General features: G+C 41.8%; 1 protein-coding gene across 3 annotated transcripts in view; it reads left to right on the top strand.

Annotated features, from left to right (window-relative positions):
- CEMIP2 (cell migration inducing hyaluronidase 2) overlaps positions 1-17,116 on the top strand; it is a 79,593-nt gene extending 62,477 nt beyond the window's left edge. For all 3 annotated transcript variants that reach the window (XM_021694403.2, XM_021694402.2, XM_044920588.1), the window contains 6 exons: positions 2,345-2,527; positions 4,776-4,995; positions 8,080-8,178; positions 12,306-12,460; positions 14,846-14,949; positions 15,287-17,116. In XM_021694403.2, coding sequence (XP_021550078.1) covers positions 2,345-2,527; positions 4,776-4,995; positions 8,080-8,178; positions 12,306-12,460; positions 14,846-14,949; positions 15,287-15,483 — 958 coding nt within the window. In that variant the 3' untranslated portion in view covers positions 15,484-17,116. The remainder of the gene's footprint in view (positions 1-2,344; positions 2,528-4,775; positions 4,996-8,079; positions 8,179-12,305; positions 12,461-14,845; positions 14,950-15,286) is intronic.
- The last annotated feature ends 1,611 nt before the right edge of the window (positions 17,117-18,727 follow it).

Genomic DNA, 18,727 nt, shown 5'->3' with positions numbered 1-18,727 from the left:
AATTCAGCTCTACGTAGGTCATTTCCAAGGAGCTGTGAATATCAGTGGTTGCCCTTCTGCGATGTTAGGGCCCCAGCACCTACTCTAAACCAGACCATGACTGTTTTCCTCTAACATTAACTGCTATTTCTCTGTGCCTTTGCTGGAGAATCGCAACCCTGCCTACTGAGTCAACCAAGGCAAAAATCCCAAGACTCATCACTGACTCTTCTTCTCCTTCATCCCATCCCATCAGTGACCAAAGCCTGTTGGTCCTATCTCCTTAACGGTGTTCAAGTCTCTCCACTTCTTTCCACCTCTACTGCTTGTGGCTGAGTTCAGACCGTTATCATCTCTCTCCTGGATCCTACGTGATCTCCCCACCTCCAATCCTTAGTTCACATTGTGTCCAGGGTGAGATTTCCAAAAGCCAGTCCAATATGACCAGTCCCAGGAATGAACCGCAGAGAAGGCAGTGAAAGAAACAGTGATGGTCAGAGAGGACCGAGGAGAAATGTCAGAGTGATCAGTAATTCAGAGACTTCTATCCGGCAGGGTATGAATTTGAGGCGAGAGATTACAACCAAATGGTATACAGGGTTCTGTAAAGATCACACGTAACTTTTGGAAAAGTACTGAGTGAGTAGAAATCTTTTAAAGTGAAACGAGGCTGAACCCAGAAGTTTCAAAAATCCGCATGGGCTTTGGAAGTTCAGTCAGACTTTCCTGGCTTAAGTAGCTGAAAGTTTATAAAAATTACATCATGGTCAGAGGCAAGAGGAAGAGAAGGACAATTTCCCCCCCCCAAATTTAGTGTGATTATGGAGAGGTCATAGATCTTGTCACAGTGCCATTTCTACAAATAACACTTTAAAAACAATAAGAGCTGTGCTTATTCATTAAATAAAATAAGGAGAATAGAGAAAAACAAAGAAAATGGAAATAACTATAATTCTTCTAATCAGAGTGAGGCATTAGAAACGTATTATTCTCCTGTCTCTCTCCACCCTTATGTGTATTCGGAGCATATAGATATACCAAAATTTACTTGACTACTCCCTTCCTCCATGAGCACATACCTTGTTTTTCTTCTGCCAGCCCCTCTACACCCCCTTTTTGCTATTATAAATGATACTGTGTAAAGCATCTTTCCTGGTCTTTGTTACTAGTTATTCTTTAGTGGGATTACTGACCAGTAATGCATGAATAATTTTAAGGCCTTGTTACCTGTTGTTTAAATATTCTTTGGAAGGGTGGTGGTAAGTGTAGAACCTTGTGAATGTACTTAATGCCACTGAACCGTGGAGTTAAAAGTGGATAAAACGATAAATTTTGGTTATGGGTATTTTACTACAACATAGAAAATGCCTTCAATCAGCAAATGATTAAAAAAGGGGAAATATTTTTAATGGTTTCAGAAAGTGTTGATTTTGTATCTAAAGACAGGATATTACGTAAGAAAAAAAAAAAACCACAGCAATTTGGTAATATGCATCAAAAGCTTTAAAAATACATATGTCTTGGGGCACCTGGGTGGCTCAGTTGATTAAGCATCTGCCTTCGGCTCAGGTCATGATCCTGGGGTCCTGATATCGAGCCCCACATCAGGCTTCCTGTTCGGCGGAGAGCCTGCTTCTCCCTCTCCCTCTGCCTGCCGCTCTGCCTACTTGTGCTCTCTCTCTGTCTCTCTGTCTCTCTGTTAAATAAATAAATAAATAAAATACATATGCCTTTATATCCAGCAGTTGTACCACTAAGTTTTTATCCTAATGCAATCATAAAGGAAAAAAATACATTTATGAACAAAAAAAATTCTTTGGAGGGGCACCTGGCTGGCTCAGTCTGTGGAACGTGTGACTCCTCATCTCAGGGTTGTGAGTTTGAGTCCCCCATTGGGTGTAGGGATTACTTAAAAAAAAAAAAAAAGTAAGTAAAATTAAAAAAAATTCTTTGGAAAGATTTTACCAGTGTAAACTCCACTCCCACTGTGAGGCTGTTAGTGTTTCTTCCATTTTCATACATCCCATTCCCAGTCATCTCACTTAATTTTCTTATCCTCTTGCAGTGTCTAAGTACATTTTATCCAACTTCTATTCACATTCCCTTAAGTCCTGTTGAGACCAAGACATTTTTGTAAGCGAGACAATTGTCGTAAATATATTGATAAGAGAAGTTTGGGGAACGTACAGAGGCAGGCGATTTGCTAGTATGTCGCGGTACAGAACTTCCATTGTTAGTGGCTCAATCAATACGCATCAGAAATTTAAGGAGGAGAGAAATCGTGGCTGAAATTTACATATGCTGTAGTACTCAAGATACATAGGCTCAAGTGTGAATTCATTGTTTTATTGTCTCTCCTTTACAGGAATGACTGGATTCGACTTGGCCTCTGCTATCCATCAAACACAAGTTTTCAGGTTACCTTTGGCTTTTTACAGCGCCATAATGGCTCATTATCCAAAATGGAAGAATATGAGCCTGTGCATTCACTGGAAGAATTGCAGAGGAAGCAGTCTGAGAGGAAATTCTATTTTGACTCCAGCACGGGGTAATTGGGTGCAACCAGTGAATGAGAATTATTGCTATTTTTCTTTAATGGTGAAATTACTAGTTCTTCAGCCTAACTAAGAATAGGTTGTGATGGGATGGCTGTTTAGGAAAGCAGCTGATGTGGGTAATTCTCTGCTCATCACTATTAGAGGTTTAGAGAAGTAGAAGGACTCGTAATTATAGTTGGCGGCAGGAATCAAATGAAGATGTTTGCATATACCTATTAAGGCAATTGGGAGAGAGAAATTACCCTTGTCAATGAAGAACCAGTAGGCCCAATTGAAAATTAAAATAATTTTTTTTTCTATGACAACCCTTAAGATGATTATTTACATGGGAAAGAATTCATATTTCAGGAAAAGCTCATTTTCTTCTTCCTTTAAGGTGATCTCTCAAGCTGACCTTGAGTTTAAAAAAACAACCAAACCAAACCACTGTATAACCATGGCGTATTTGCTTTCAACTTTCTCTAGGCTGCATCTTTCCACTTTTTAATTCTAATCCTGTTCACCTGGGGTCCTGTTGGCTTTGTCTGCCTTTATCCAGTTACAGTCTCTCAGCCTTTGGGCTATGGTAGGCTTGATCTCCTGTACTCTTCCAGCAAGTAGCATGCTCCTTCAGTATCCATTCCTTAAGCTGACATTCCTATCACATGCCATTGTCTAGGTACTGTAAAGATACTCATGTGAATAAGACCCATTTTTCACAGTCCACTGAAGGACATGGGCCCGTAAAGCAAGTCATTAGCGAGCTAGAGGTTTAAATGCTGTAATTCCTATAGTGCGATATTCAGTGTGCCTTCTGAGGTCACCCAGAAGCCCAGCATGGGATGACCAGTGACATCCCAAGAGGGTGACACTGGGGCTAACTCCTGAGGAATGAGTAGGAGGAGATGGAAAAAGAGGGGTCAGGTGTCCCCAGGAGCAGTGCGGATAGGTGCATGGAGGCATGGAAGAACGCAGCATGGCATGTTTGGGGGAAAGACGAAGGTTCAGAATGGGGAGAAGGGGCATGAGGTTGGGGTTCAGTTAAGTGTCTTGTTAGTTTTTTGAAGAAGATGTAGCTCATTTGCTTGCCCTCCAGGGCCCCTCCAGCAGACTGTGTGACGAGCTTAAGTCTTTTCTTATCATGATTGTCGCTGATTTTCAGTAAGACTTAAAACAACCTATTTGGACATTTATTCTACAGATGACAACTTCCACATTTCCTGTTGATTTTCCACAAAAATAAATGGAGCACCCCAATTTGTGAGGATGGTCTAGGGATCACAAATGAATGATTAGCTGGGAAATATTTTTTTCCATTCCGACATTTTTAGAATCCCTCAGCCTTCGAGGTTCTAATTCTTTTTTAATTCTATTCATTTTGATGACTTTTAATTAGTCCCCTTTCATTCCTTATGTTATGTTAAAATATGTTAAAAGTACTGATGTTAGGACAATGGCTGGTTTTCACCTCATAACTGCAACTTTTCATTGTTCACTGACTTCATATTAAAATATGAATTCATGATCTCCAGTAATCAATCACATTTGATCAAATGCTTTACAATCTTGACTTCCTTTGGTTCAGAAAGACTAGGTTTGCTGACAGACGTTGGACTGTTGCCTGGAAGTTACTTTTCCATTCATCTTGGCAGCAGGAGGATAATTCCGAGTGGGCAGGTCTATTCCTTTCCCTTGATTTTGGCCGAAGTACAGACAGAAGGACCTCAGGCCCATCTGCTCTTAGTAATCATCACAGGAATTGATGGGAGACCATATCTTGGCCTTAGCCAAGCAAGTCACAGTTGCTATTTTTATTTATTTCAAATTTATGCCTTAAACCAAAATGATTTATAAACCAAAAGAAGAAAAAAACAAAAAACCACCACACTAAGTTATGAAATCCTAAACTCAACACAAGTCTAAAATTTTCCAAGGAAGTTTTGAACCAAACCAAAGTCCGTCCTCCCAAATTACCTATTGAACTATTTCACTCCAGAAATTAACTTTGATATGTTCCAGAATGACTGAATCGGGTCATCAAAATATTTTCTGAAACTAGTGTTGCATTTGACTTAGGGCCCTAGGAGGATAGAAAGGAAGGAGAAACGACTTGATTAGTTTTGTAATTTATTTTCTTTTAAGGAAAAGTTACTTTATTAGAGGAATAGCCCTTTGGGGGCCGTGAGCCAATGTGAGGAATTTTTGTGAGTTTGTGAGAGTCCGTCTAACATCCCATGGATTGGTTTGTGTTCCACTCAGGTTGCTGTTTTTGTATCTCAAAGCCAAAAGCTACAGGGATGGCCACAGTTACTGTTCATCTCAGGGATGTGAAAGAGTCAAGATCCAGGCAGCAACAGACTCAAAAGATATCAGTAACTGCATGGCCAAAGCATATCCCCAGTATTACAGGAAGCCGTCAGCACTCAAGCGCATGCCCTCCATGCTCACCAGGCTCTGTCAAGGCTGCGGGACCCGCCAGGTAAACAAGGAGGAAGATGTAGGCTGTGGGTGGAAAAGATTCAAAAAGCAGTTTTTTGTTTGTTTCTTTATTTTGGCAATAGGCACATTTTTCTTTGAAACATCGGTCTTGCCAAGTTATAAATACTGCATGATTTCTCCTGAATTTTGGCCCATTTTAGAATGTGATAATCCTAAGAAGCAAACTAGTCCAAATTCATAATAGAAATATTTTACCCTGTGATACATCCGTTTACCCTGGATGACTGTAGACTTTTTTTTTTTTTTAAAGATTTTATTTATTTATTTGAGACAGAGAGAATGAGAGAGAGAGAGCACATGAGAGGGGGGAGGGTCAGAGGGAGAAGCAAGCTCCCTGCCGAGCAGGGAGCCCGATGCGGGACTCGATCCAGGGACTCCAGGATCATGACCTGAGCCGAAGGCAGTCGCTTAACCAACTGAGCCACCCAGGCACCCGACTGTAGACTTTTTGGTCCTCATCTTCCCCCTACCCCCCTCAGATGTGATTCTTTTACAATATTGCTATTGGATTTACCTGTCAGTCATGTAGAAAAATACTTTTATTGAGGACTATAAAATTTCTCTTCCAGAAATGCAACTCATATGTGGGGCACCTGGGTGGCTCAGTCAGTTAAGTGTCTGACTTTTAATTTTGGCTCAGGTCACGATCTCAGGGTTGTGGGATCCAGCCCCACATTGAGCTCTGTGCTAAGCATGGAGTCTGCTTGAGATTCTCTCTCCCTCTGCCTCTGCCCCTCCTCCACTAAAATAAATAAATAAATCTTAAAAAAAAATGCAACTCATATGAAAATTGTGTCCCCCCCCTTTTTTTTAAGGTGGAAAGCTACTGTTAATTTTGAAGCATGTGCTGTTACATTTACCTATAATTAAAAGTACAAACTAACTTTGGCTAGAAGTAAAATTCTTCTCCTTCTTAATTACAAGGTCTCCCTCTGGATCTTGAGAAAACACGGCAATGAAAGTAAATCCAAAATATGAGCTCAAGTTGTGCATGGGGTTTTCAAAGGAAGTCAGACCAGCTCCAAGTGAAAAAGAAGTATAGAGTTAATATTGCTCTAATTAATACTTAACCTTTATACAGATAAATATAGGTTAAGGGAAATGGTTCTTTTTTTTTTAAAGATTTTATTTATTTTTGGCAGAGTGTACAAGCAGGGGAGGGGCAGAGACAGAGGGAGAAGCAGGCTCCCAGCTCAGCAGGGAGCCCGATGTGGGACTCGATCCCAGGACCCCGGGATCATGACCCGAGCCGAAGGCAGACGCTTAACCATCTGAGCCACCCAGGCACCCAAGGGAAATGGTTCTTAAAGTATCAGCATCACTTGGGAACTTGTAAAATATTAGAATTCTTGGTCCCACCCTAGTTCTACTGAATCAAAAATATTTCTCATTTGTTTTTGCCTATTGGTAGCAGTAAGGTCTGAGAGAGGAACGTGGATTTATTCTTCCTGTTATCATATAGGAGTATTTTTTCAAAGGCAATTCACTATCCACAGTTTGAATCTTTCACATCCCTGTGCCACTTCTATTCTCCACCTCAGCCAAAACCAGCCCACCAACCCCCCTACCAACCTACCAGCCAGCCACCCAACTCACCAACCAACCCGTCAACCAAGCCAACCATGTACATGAAGAAGTTTATATAGATCCTTGCCTGTACCATGTAATATCTGAACTATTAAAGTGACATTTTTTATTTTATTTTAATTTTTATTTTCTGGGGGGCAGGGACAGAGGGAGAGGGAGAGAGAGAATCTTAAGCAGGCTCCATGCCCAGTGCAGAGCCCCGTTATGCCGGGCTCGATGACACAACCCTTGAGATCATGACCTGAGCTGAAATCAAGAGTCAGATGCTTAACTGACTTAGCCACCCAGGCGTCCCTAAAGTGATATTTTTAGATAATCTTTGTGGGGAAGTAAGTTCTCCAGCCTTAATTCTCAAGCTGAATTTGTTAATGTCCTTCGTTACAGAAAATATTGTATAATTTATTATAACAATTGCAACATGATAATTTATAAAAATAATCATCATTGGAAATACCCTAAGCCTATCTTTTTAAATGGTTCCATACATTAATGTTTAGCATTCCTTGTTTTTTTGTCTGTGCTTGAAACATTGATTAGAATTTATTTTTTAAAAAATGTATCGATTACTGACTTGGTGCTGTTGCAAAGTACTTGAAGCATTTGGGAACCTCACTTTTACTTGGAAATTTGAAGAATGAGTTTGTTTTGAATATCAGAAAGAAACACACATACATGAGGAGTAAGTAGGAAAATTCACACAGGTTTTTGACTCCAAACCTGAGCTTCTGAATGTTGAGTATCATGATGATTGTTTGCCCTTGGAATGAAGTTGTTGACATGCATTCATCAGGAATATATACTTTAAGTGCTGAATTGTGAGAGAGTTCGGCCTGCTTTTGAATGAGAAGAAAGCCTTTAGGGAGGAGGTGCAAGGTGGGATTTGGAGGCTGGGAGTGATTTCAAGGAGTGGAAGGAAACAAGGAAGGGCATTCTGGGGGAGGGAACAGCATCTGCAAAGGCAGAGTGGTGGGAAAGGAGATGAAGCGCTTGTGGGAAAGCGATAGCTGCAGAAGGCAATAGAACAGGGAGATTAGGGGCTTGGATATAAGGCGTGGCTTCATTTATGGGACACGTTGCAAGTCAGGTAGAAGATTAGCCTGGTGATGCACTTTTGAATAGTGTAATGCTTGTCACCTTTACTTCTCTCAGTTCTGGAGTGACTGAGTCCCAATTTAAGATAGCTGGTCTGAAAAGGACAAACGTCTTAAGTGTAAAGCACATTTACTTAGTCATTTGCAGAACTGATTTTCTGAACAAGATTACAATTATTTGAGACTGGGATTATTCCAGAAAATGAGGAACATACATTTCTTATATTAAATCCGGATCAAAAGATGGAAATCCAGGCCATTCAATCTGTACAAAAAGTTCACAGGGGAGAAAAAACATCATTGGGTTTGATATAATTGAGTTGATTTTGAGGCCCTTTTGAAGGAAGAGGTGGTTGACAGATATATGGAACTTCTTCCCTGTTTAGGTGGTGTTTACTAGTGATCCTCATAAAAGCTACCTCCCTGTGCAATTCCAGTCACCCAGTAAAGCAGAGACTCAGCGTGGAGACCTGTCTATTATCTCGGTAAGTACCATCCAGCGCGTACCCTGCCTCAGCTTCTCACTTTTTATGTTTTACCCCGGTGACATGAATTATCTCTGGCAACAGCCACTTGGTGGCAAGCAATATAATAGAGGTATAACTACCTCCTAAACATTTGCGTTTTTTTTTTTTTAAAGATTTTATTTATTTATTTGACAGAGACATAGCGAGAGAGGGAACACAAGCAGGGGGAGTGGGAGAGGGAGAAGCAGGCTCCCCGCAGAGCAAGGAGCCTGATGTGGGGCTCCATCCCAGGACCGTGGGATCATGACCTGAGCCGAAGGCAGTCACTTAACCGACTGAGCCACCCAGGTGCCCAACATTTGCGTTTTTAAGTACGTTAAATGTATTAAGTCTTTTTTCTCACTGGATTGTGTTTATGGATGACTTTGAGGTGAATGTTAAAATTGGTTCACCAAGTATTAGTCCTCTGTTCTAAGCGGACTGTAGTCAGTAATTATGTATTGTACCCTTAAAATTTGTTAAGCAGATGGATATTGTGACCTCACACAAAAAAATTAAAAATAAGCGGGTTTCTGGAAGTATAGGCCTGAGCCTCACTGTCAACACATAGAATTTGGGTGAAGAGCCAAGCTAGCCAGTGGTAACCAGCTCTTGGCTTGAGGTCTGTCCAAAATCAGGTTGACCAGAGTGCCACTGTATAATGAGCTCTCGGGGTGGCAGGTATCTAGACATCTAACTAATATCTAGCCAGGGCCTGGTCCTAGCCTCATGTGGTTTCTTTATTTTTATTTTTTATAGGTTTTATTTATTTATTTGAGAGAGAGGGAGAGAGTGCAAGCAGAGGGAGTGGGAGAGGGAGAAGCAGGCTCCCCACTGAGCAGGGAGCCCGATGCGGGACTCGATCCCAGGACCCCGACACTTAACCCACTGAGCCACCCAGGCGCCCCTCACGTGGTCTCTTTAAGGAGCTCATTTTTTTTGTAACTGAAGTATAGCTGACATACAATATTGTATTAGCTTCAGGAGTACCACATAGTGATTTGACATCTATGTACATTATGAAATGTTCACGTGGTAAGTGTAGTCACCATCTGTCACCATACAAAGTTATTACAGTATTACTGACTCTATTCCGAATGCTGTACTTTTCCTCCCTGTGACTTACTTTTTTTTTTTTTTTTTTACTTATGTATTTATACATACATATACTGGAAAAATCTGTATCTCTTAATCCCCTACACCTGTTTGATGCATCCTCCGACCATAGGAGCTCAGTTTTTTAAAGTCGTGAGCAACACAATCACAAATCCACATGTATGTGGACAAAATTATATCTTACTCTTTTTTTCTCTTTCCCAATTTCTTTTATTGTGTTAAAATATACATCACATAAAATTCATTGTCTTAACCATTTTTAAGGGTATAGTTCAGTGGTGTGAAGTACATTCATATGGTATGCAAGCATCACCACCGTCCATCTCCAGGATTGAACTCGGAATTAAGAATATCCCTACTTGGGGAGGGGAGGGTGAAATGGGGTGTTATTGATCAACAGACATGTAGTTTCAGGTAAGATAAATAAGCTCTCCAGATCTGCTGTGTGACATAGTCCCTGTAGTCAGTAATTATGTATTGTACCCTCAAAATTTGTTAAGCAGATGGATATTGTGACCTCACACAAAAAAATTAAAAAGAAAGACAGACTATCTCTATTTAAATGTAGCTCAAAGATTCCCAACTATATATGTATGCCTATTGCCCTCTGTTAGCAGCTGTTCATTTTGTAGCATGTTCATGATGTAATTTTTTTTGGCGTAAAATTTGTTACCTCAGCATCTCAGTGCAGTCAGCTGTGTGGAGAACCTGATCCCAGCCTTGTTGTCATGGTATCTGGTGAGAGTTAGTTGCAGAAGGGAAGCAAATGGGTGCTGAGTAGCTCTGCTCCACCAAGTCCACTAAACAATTCAAGAAGATACTGTTTTGCCCAAAAAATCTCAGCCGGGCTCTGCTCCAGGGTCTGAAGACAGTTTATATATATATATATATATTTTTTTAAAAGATTTTATTTATTTATTTATTTGACAGAGAGAGACACAGCGAGGGGGGAACACCTCCTCTTGCAGGGGGAGCAGGAGAGGGAGAAGCAGGCTTCCCGCTGAGCAGGGAGCCCGATGTGGGGCTCGATCCCAGGACCCTGGGATCATGACCTGAGCCGAAGGCAGACGCTTAACAGCTGAGCCACCCAGGTGCCCTGAAGACAGTTTTTTTAATTCCATTGCTGCACACGGGGTTGCTCAGGACCCCAGAAAAGTTACAGTATTGTGTTTTGTCATATTTACCTCTGATACTTTACCCAAGCATTGCCTGAAGAATCTTTGCTAGGACATGGTGTTTCTTAAGTCTTTATGAACACTTCTGTGTTGTCTTTAAGTAACAGGTTTTAAGGGGTTCTTTTCAAGAGGACAGTTTAAGTGTGTTGAGGATCATTATATATTTTTTCTCAAATGTATCTCAATTTTAAGCATTCAGATTTTTTAAAATAAGAGAATCACTTCCAGTCTTCCCAAATATAAAGTGGTACTTTATCTCAAGGATTTCCAGAATTGTTCTCTGGATTAGAGCAATATAAACATAGCCAAAAAAAATCATTCGATTCCTGTGAGACCAGTAGCGATTAGAAATAAAATTTAGGGGCACCTGGGTGGCTCAGTCGATTGGGTGTTTGACTTCGGCTTGGGTCATGATCTTGGGGTCCTGGGATTGAGTCCTGTGTTGGGCTCTGTGCTCAGTGTGGAATCTGCTTGTCCTTCTGCCCTTAAGGCTTGTTCTTTCTCTCTCTCAAATAAATAAATAAAATCTTTAAAAAAAAGAAATAAAATTTAAATAAAATTTCCCCAAACATGGGACAAGTGTAGTAGTGATGGCATTTCTCCTTTGTTAGCTTTAGCATAGTTTATAATTTTACACATTTTATTTTTTTTCAAGATAAACCTCTTTTTTTTTTTTTTTTTTTTTAGTTTTTATTTATTTATTTAAGTAACCTCTATGTTCAGTGCAGGGCTTAAACTCAGGACCCCGAGATCAAGAGCTGCACGCTCCTCTGAGCCCACCAGGTGCCCCAATTTTACACATTTAAAAATAGGAACATTGCCTATGGCTTAAGTGAGTGTTCAGTTATTTTTTAATCCAGCAAGTCTTTTTTCCTTCTTTTTTGGCTGACAAATTAATGATATTTGGATGTGTCTAGAGTTCCTTTTTCTTGAAGAGGTCTCAAACCACTAATGTAATTTAAAGAGGACTACTGGAAATTTCAGCTCACAATAATTGTGAACAAAATCTATTAATACCTTGTGGCTTATATCCTGATGAAATGACCACTTTTCCATTTTGATTTTATTTATTTATTTATTTATTTGATTTTTTAAAAGATTTTATTTATTTATTTGACAGAGAGAGACATAGTGAGAGCAGGAACACAAGCAGGGGGAGTGGGAGAGGGAGAAGCAGGCTTCCCGCAGAGCAGGGAGCCCAGTGCGGGGCTCGATCCCAGGACCCTGGGATCATGACCTGAGCCGAAGGCAGACACTTAACGACTGAGCCACCCAGGCGCCCCTCCATTTTGATTTTAAAGGAGAGCTATGGGTGGGACAAAGGAGATGAGGCCGTCTAGCTCCTCTGGTGTTGCAAACCTAAACTCTGCTGGGGGGTTTCTGTGTCGGGGAAGGCATGATATTTTTCTCTGAACCAGTGTGACCGTAAATGAGCTATGGGAACTGTGGTACAGAGCCTGGTGCCTGATCACTGAGTTTAGAAGCTTTGACCCCAGTGAGAGAGTGGGGGTAGGCATGAAGTTCTTACGCCGGCAGCAAGAGTCACGCTGCTCATCTGAGTGTGAGCTGCCGTGCCTTGCTCAGAGCATCCAATCCAACCAGTAAAGACCAGTCAAAGGCACAATCTAGAACACTGGCAGGGTTTCAGATGTTGGCGGAGAAAGAGTCACTGGATGATGCAGTTTGAATCCTGGAAATAGAATTTGATTCATGGGTTTAGAAGACCGAGGGAAGGGCTCGGACTCATCAAAGATGAGGCATCTTGGAGATATGAATGGGGTGATGACAGCAGAAGACGTGTTTCTCTGTTCTCAGGTCAATGGCACCGACTTTACCATCCAAGATGCGGGCATCCTCCTCCTCATTGTGGATGCCTGCAGCGTTCCCTTCCGGTTAACGGAAAAAAAGATTTTCTCTCCTGCCGATATCAGTCGCATGGAAGAGTATTTGAGAACAGGCATCCCTCCAAGGTAGGTGACGCTTGCTCTGCAAGAGGGGACAGGCCATCTGAACAGGTGACACCTGGTTAACTCCGAGCTTTGGTTTGTCTTTCCACCCTTTTACAATGTGGGCATTTAGGGCTGTTGAAAGGTGGTCATTCCTTTCCTGTCTCAGATTGACGCCCATGTGGTCTAAACTGCATAGTATTGCTCAGTGAGAGCCTGGATGTGAGCAGAGTTTGCAAATGGTGTGAAACCTCTTATAAGGGGAATTGCTCGGTATTTTGGAACCTTTCTGCCCACTTTTTAGTAGTTGGTCGATTACATTGCACCTAACTCACTCAGAAGGTTCATTTCCAGTTTAAAGCAATTTTATACACAATTTGACCTTTGTGGCCATCTGTTCTACTGATAAGACAGCATTGTGCTGTGAATTCACCACCTAGCTCACATGGAAGTGACTGGAAAGTCCACTGAGTTTTATTTTATTTTTATTATTATTATTATTTTTAAAGATTTTATTTATTTATTTGACAGAGAGATAGAGTGCAAGCAGGGGGGAGCGGCAGGCTCCCTGCTGAGCAGGGAACCCGATGCAGGACTCGATCCCAGGACCCTGGGATCATGGCCTGAGCCAAAGGCAGATGTTTAACGACTGAGCCACCCAGGCGCCCCCGTCCACTGAGTTTTAAGTGGACAGGTATCTGGTCTCTCTTTTAAGAGCCCTGGCCTGATGCAGTTTGTTTTGTTGGTCTCTGAAGAAGCATGCACCTAAGCAAAGCCTTTCTTTTTGGAGATTGGTTAGACCCCGTCTCCTAGAGGCAAGGAGACGAATTCAGGCTCCTCCCTGCCTCCCTTGGATGTGCTGCAGATGCTGACTCACAAGCAGATATTTAATGAAGCAACTAAGGGAAGGGCATAAGCTTCCTGGGGAGTGAGGTCCTGTCTAGTTTTTGAACGCATCTTCAGTCATCTGATGACTTTTGACGCTCTTTACATATGACAGAACCAGATTTCAGTGAGTCCCGTAAAGTCATTGAATTATTTGAGCGTAATATTCAGTGTGCAGGTAAAGCTCTGTCTTCTGCTTTGAGATGCTTCTAGGGAATTCCTTTCCAAGGCCTCAATTTTCTTTAAGGATTTAAAGATTTTTCCTAATGGGGAAAACATGTACTCAGTTCACTGAAACCAATCCTGGGCATACAGCTCACCATAAATTTTTAGGATAACACGGCAGTCCTGTAAGATACCCTATAGATTTAAGAGTTAAAACCAACTCATTAAAAAGTCACTAGGTTGTTTCTGGAAAGGGGACTGAAGGAAGGCTTTTAAGATATGGGTAATGTTCTGTTTCTTCATCTGGGCTGGTTACATGAGTACGTTTAGTGTGCAGAAATTCAATATGCTATACACTTAGTGATACTTTTCTGTATGTATGTTGTATCTTTTTTTTTTTCCTTAAGATTTTATTTATTTATTTGAGAGAGAGAGAGCATAAGCAGGGGGAGCTATAGAGGGAGAGGGAGAAGCAGACTCTTCACTGAGCAGGGAGCCCAACATGGGACTCAGTCCCAGGACCCTGGGATCATAACCTGAGCCGAAGGCTTAACTGACTGAGCCACCCAGGCGCCCCTGTATGTTGTATCTTAACTAAGTGTTAAGAGGTTATGGAGCAACTACCAATGTCTTCTAGAGAACTAGGATTGTTGGGGTGTGCGGGTCCCTGGGGACCTGTAAGTGATCTCATGGGACGAGCTTGAAGAGGGTCAGGCCTGTAAGGTTGCTGTGGTCGGACCTCTGTTCTGACTCTGAATGGTCACCCCTGCTTTAGAATGACATCAACATGTCAAGACCCACATTAAGAAAATGAATACTAATGGTTATATAAAAGTTGAAGAAAAGGATAGTAGAAGAATAAATGTGGGAGAGTAATAAAATCTTTGTAAACAACTTAAAATAATACAAGGGGCTTGTTTTATAATATACTAAAATAAATCACAAGGCCATAGTAATTAAGCCAGCATAGCATTGGAAGAGGAGAGAGAGAGAGAGATCAGGAGAAGAGAAAATCCACAAACAGATTTAAGTATATGTGTTGATATGCTGCATAATAAACATGGCATTTAAACCAAACCATGGGGCGCAGATTGTATTTCTTTTTAAAATTGGTGTTTATTCATTTATTTTATAAGTAGATAATAGGACATGAGTAGGTAGAACATCTATCCTGGGTGGGGCTGGGGAGCCTGAACTTGTAACAGCAGGGAAGTGAAAAGCATCTGAGCTCCCCCCGCCCCCCGTTTATTTTTAGTTCTGCTTTTATCTAGTATTTCTATGCTATATTAAGTTCAGAAAGGTACTCAATACATGCTGATTTATTGAAATTCCCTCCAATTTTCTCACTTTTACATACAGGTCAATTGTTCTGTTGAGCACAAGAGGAGAAATAAAGCATTTAAATATTTCCGATTCATTAGTACCTCTGGGATTAGCCAAACCAGCTCATCTTTATAACAAAGGTTTGTATTTGTATTATTCCTTGAAGTTCTTATGAGTCCAGACACAGATGCATTTTTAGGGTGGACTATAGCCTCTGGCCTGTCTTCGTGAGCTTATTTTGCTGGAGTGGGTATCATTAAGATAATTTTTAAATAAGGAGACATTATTCCAGGAAGCGTTTGGGGATGTGGTTTGTTATTTGGGGCAAGAGGTGGGTGGTCAGAGTTCATTGACGTAAGGAAGTGTGTAGCTTTTCTGTTTCATAGCTATCTTTGTTTTGCTCACCTCCAACTCACCTCCTGCATTGTCTTGCCTGGAATGAGTAGATGGACAAATTGCACTTTTTTTTTTTTTAAGGGAGTACAATATTTTTGGGATTCAGCGGAAAGTTTAAACCATCATGGGCTAAGCTGTTTACCAGTCCTGCTGGCCAGGGCCTTGGCCTGCTCGAACAATTCCTACCTTTGCAGCTGGATGAATACGGTTGTCCCCGAGCCAACATTGTCCGCCGGAGAGATCTGGAGCTGTTAATGCAGACTGCAAAAGCACATTAGGGACTCACTGTAACTTAAGTGCTGGGGGAAGAAAAAATGTGAACTAACTTATTTAATTTATGGCATTTTAAAGTGACACTGTTAACCCAATGGAACCATTTTCCTGTTTGATAACAGAGAGGGGACGAAAGAATTTAAAGGGATGGCTTGAATACCAGCTCGCGCACCTTCTAGTTGTACAAAGTGTTGAAGAATTTATTTGTGTTTGTTAGGCTGGTATATTCGGAGAGCATTTCTCTTGTCCCTCACCCGCCACTCCATGTGTCTCTTAGTGACTGTAAGCAGCTTCACCTTTTGTAGGACAGGATGCCGTGGGGGTGTGGTGGGGGCCTCTGAGGGTCAGCCCGAGTCCTTGAGCGGACCAGCTCTTGTAGTACGTTGGATACTTGAAGTCTGATGCCCGGTTGTGTCATTGGCTTTGGGTCAGCTGTTGACAGGTGGCTGGTGTGTTCAGTGATGCCCTGGGCCCTGGATCGGGGCCGGCAGCCTTTGCAGATTGTATAGGATGCTCAATGACAGAGTCTTAACTGGCAGCTCAGGCCCAGCTCATGCCCTTTTTTTTGCCTGGGGCATGTGCTATTTTTATTCATTTCTACATTGATTCCTTCCAAGTGTCGAAGTTTCACACGGAAAGCATACTAGGATGAAAGGGCTTTAGGGATTTGACATCCCTTTAAACTTGCGCCCCCAGGGCAAAAAATTTGATCTGCACCAAGGTTTGAAGTTGTTGGGACCGTATTTGCAGCTTTAATCCTTAGCCTGTTTCGACTGTATATTTGTGTTTAAAATGCAGAGCTGAGCTGAATATTTACATTTTTTTAAAAAGAAGAAGGCCGTGTTCCTGAACTGTCCACGTGGGTCGTTTCAAGTGGCACAAAGGAAGTCTGTTCTTGGGGTGGCTCCTATACTTGGATTTCGTTGTTGTTTTCATGTGATTTTTTTTTTTTTTTTTTTAAGCTTTCCTGCTCACCATCCTGCCAGGAAAATTACAGAAAGCTTAATGATAACCCCAAAATATTGTACTCAGGGGGAGAAAAAAGGGAGAGCCTTTGAAGGGCCAGAATCATGGAGGGGGGGATATTCAGAAACAGTACTCTGTAGAGTCTTAGAGGGGTTGGTCACTCTTAATTAATTACATTGTTAGAGCCAATTAAAAACAAAGTGCCACGATGCGAGATTTCCCTTCCCACTGGGTACGTGTGTGTCCTGCCAGTGAGAATTGCATGTAGCAGAAAGATTAGCTCCTCAGCCAGGGATGACACCACACCGAGGGGATGCTTTCGCCCTTTCCCAAACCTGCAATACATGGAATGTTTGAAGACATGGCCATGGCGAGAGGGTAGGAAGTGAGTTCAGGCTGACTTGGCAGTGAATACGGACAAATTCACCTTCCTCTCCCAAGAGCAAAGGCTGAGGGCCTGTCCCTTGGCATCCAGGAGAAACTGCAGAGCAGGTCTGAGACTTCTGTTCCTTTACAAAATATGCTACCTCAAACTGCTACCGATAAACCATTCTAACTCTAAGTGCTCTTGCTAAGGGCATGTGTCTTAAAGTTGAGGGTTGTTGTTTTTGTTTTTTTCTTTTGTATATTGATGAACGAGATCTTACCTATTAAATATATTATTGGATCATGGTTCCTGAAGGTGATTAAAGTTTGTGTGTGCGTGTGTGTTTTTTATGACTTAAATATCTTTGATGTGTGTTTTTTAGAGTTTGGTTCTTTAAAGATTTGGAGAGGCGATGTAAGTTCTGAGGCGCTCAGTTTTTCTGATTTGTATGCTTTGTATGTCCAGGGCCTAAGTTAAATAAATAAAAATATGTGTGCATGTATTTTTATATATGCGTGTGACTCAGTCAATCGATCAGCTGTTTTTTATTCCAGCATCCAGCCCTGAAGAAGCTCTTGGCAGAGATGACGAAGGGAAACTGTCTGCCAAGTAGATGAACCCATTCTGCAGTGCAGAGCTTCTCCACCGAGCCTGCGCAATGGAATTGCCTGGGATCTTTAAAAAATATAAAGACCTGCCCCCGCCCCCCCGACACTCAGATTTAATTGGGGTGGGATGCAGCCTGGGTATTGGAATTTTTTTAAAGCTCCCTGGGTGATTCCAGTTTGTAGGCAGGTTTAAAAATCACTGCACTAATGTAATAGGCCCACTGTTTAACTCGAGTCTGTAATTTTTTGTGACTCAAACAAAATCACAGGTATCTATTATTTTTACCTGCTGTTCCTATGTTCCAGAACCCCCAGCCCTAAACAGCACTTCACTAGTCTTCTTTCAATAGAATTTTAAGTATGATTTTTAGTCCTTAATCTCCTCACATTGTTAAGCCAGTCAGCTAAGCTTTTAAATACATTTCCGGCAATGGGGGAGCCAGCAATCTGTTTTATTTCTATGGGGAAAGTAGATTCAAAGGTGATTTATAAGTTCATAAGCATTTTCCATCAGGTGAGGCAGTTGGTGGAGCTCCAGAAATGTGGCCGTCCACAAATCAGCCAGCTGATGAGAAACACGGGGCCTTCTCATATGTCAACAGACATGAGGGCTTTAAGTCTTCGCTGTGAGGTTCCTGCCTCTGCACCTGAGTCGGTATGCCACGTGGTCTCTTCAGAAGCTGGAGGAGAGCTTGCAGGAAGATGAAAGGCAGGCGCCAGGTCTCAGGATGTGACTCCAAAGCTGACATTCAGATGCGGGGATGGCGATGGTGGGGGGGGGGTGGATTGTGACTTCTGTGTTCTGCAGCTTCATCAGAAGAGAACACATCCTCTTGCCATTAAGTGGGTAACTTTGTTGGGAGGAGGGGTGGGTCATGAGGTGATAGATGCTTGAAGGCTTCAGATAACTAGGTCTTTCCCTAAGAGGTGAGGTCATGTTTGGACAAGTCCAGTGGAAGGCATTTTAATAAACAGGAATGCACTTAGTGAATTCAAGTGGGGTTCCCCCCCACTGCACTTGGTGCTCGTAGGTAAGTACACAGAGCTCATCATGACTGTGTTTGTTGATTCTGTGATGCAAAGTTGGACCTTGCCCTCCAGAATTTTTGTTTGGCTTTCACATACTTAGGAAACGATGTTTCATAACTGGAGAAATTCCCCTAAAGGTGAAGACTGTGAATGGGAGTAATTGGGTAACAGATTTGTATCATTACTGTTGTCTTAACTTGGTAATAACCCAGTGCACTAGAAATGCAAGCAGACACTCTGGGCGGGAGCTGATTTTCAACCAAAGATCAGGGAGGAAAA

Source organism: Neomonachus schauinslandi, chromosome 13 (assembly GCF_002201575.2).
Source record: "Neomonachus schauinslandi chromosome 13, ASM220157v2, whole genome shotgun sequence".
Lineage (NCBI taxonomy): Eukaryota > Metazoa > Chordata > Mammalia > Carnivora > Phocidae > Neomonachus > Neomonachus schauinslandi.
Note: the sequence above shows the minus strand (reverse complement) of the source record. Positions and strands in the feature narration are given on the sequence as shown.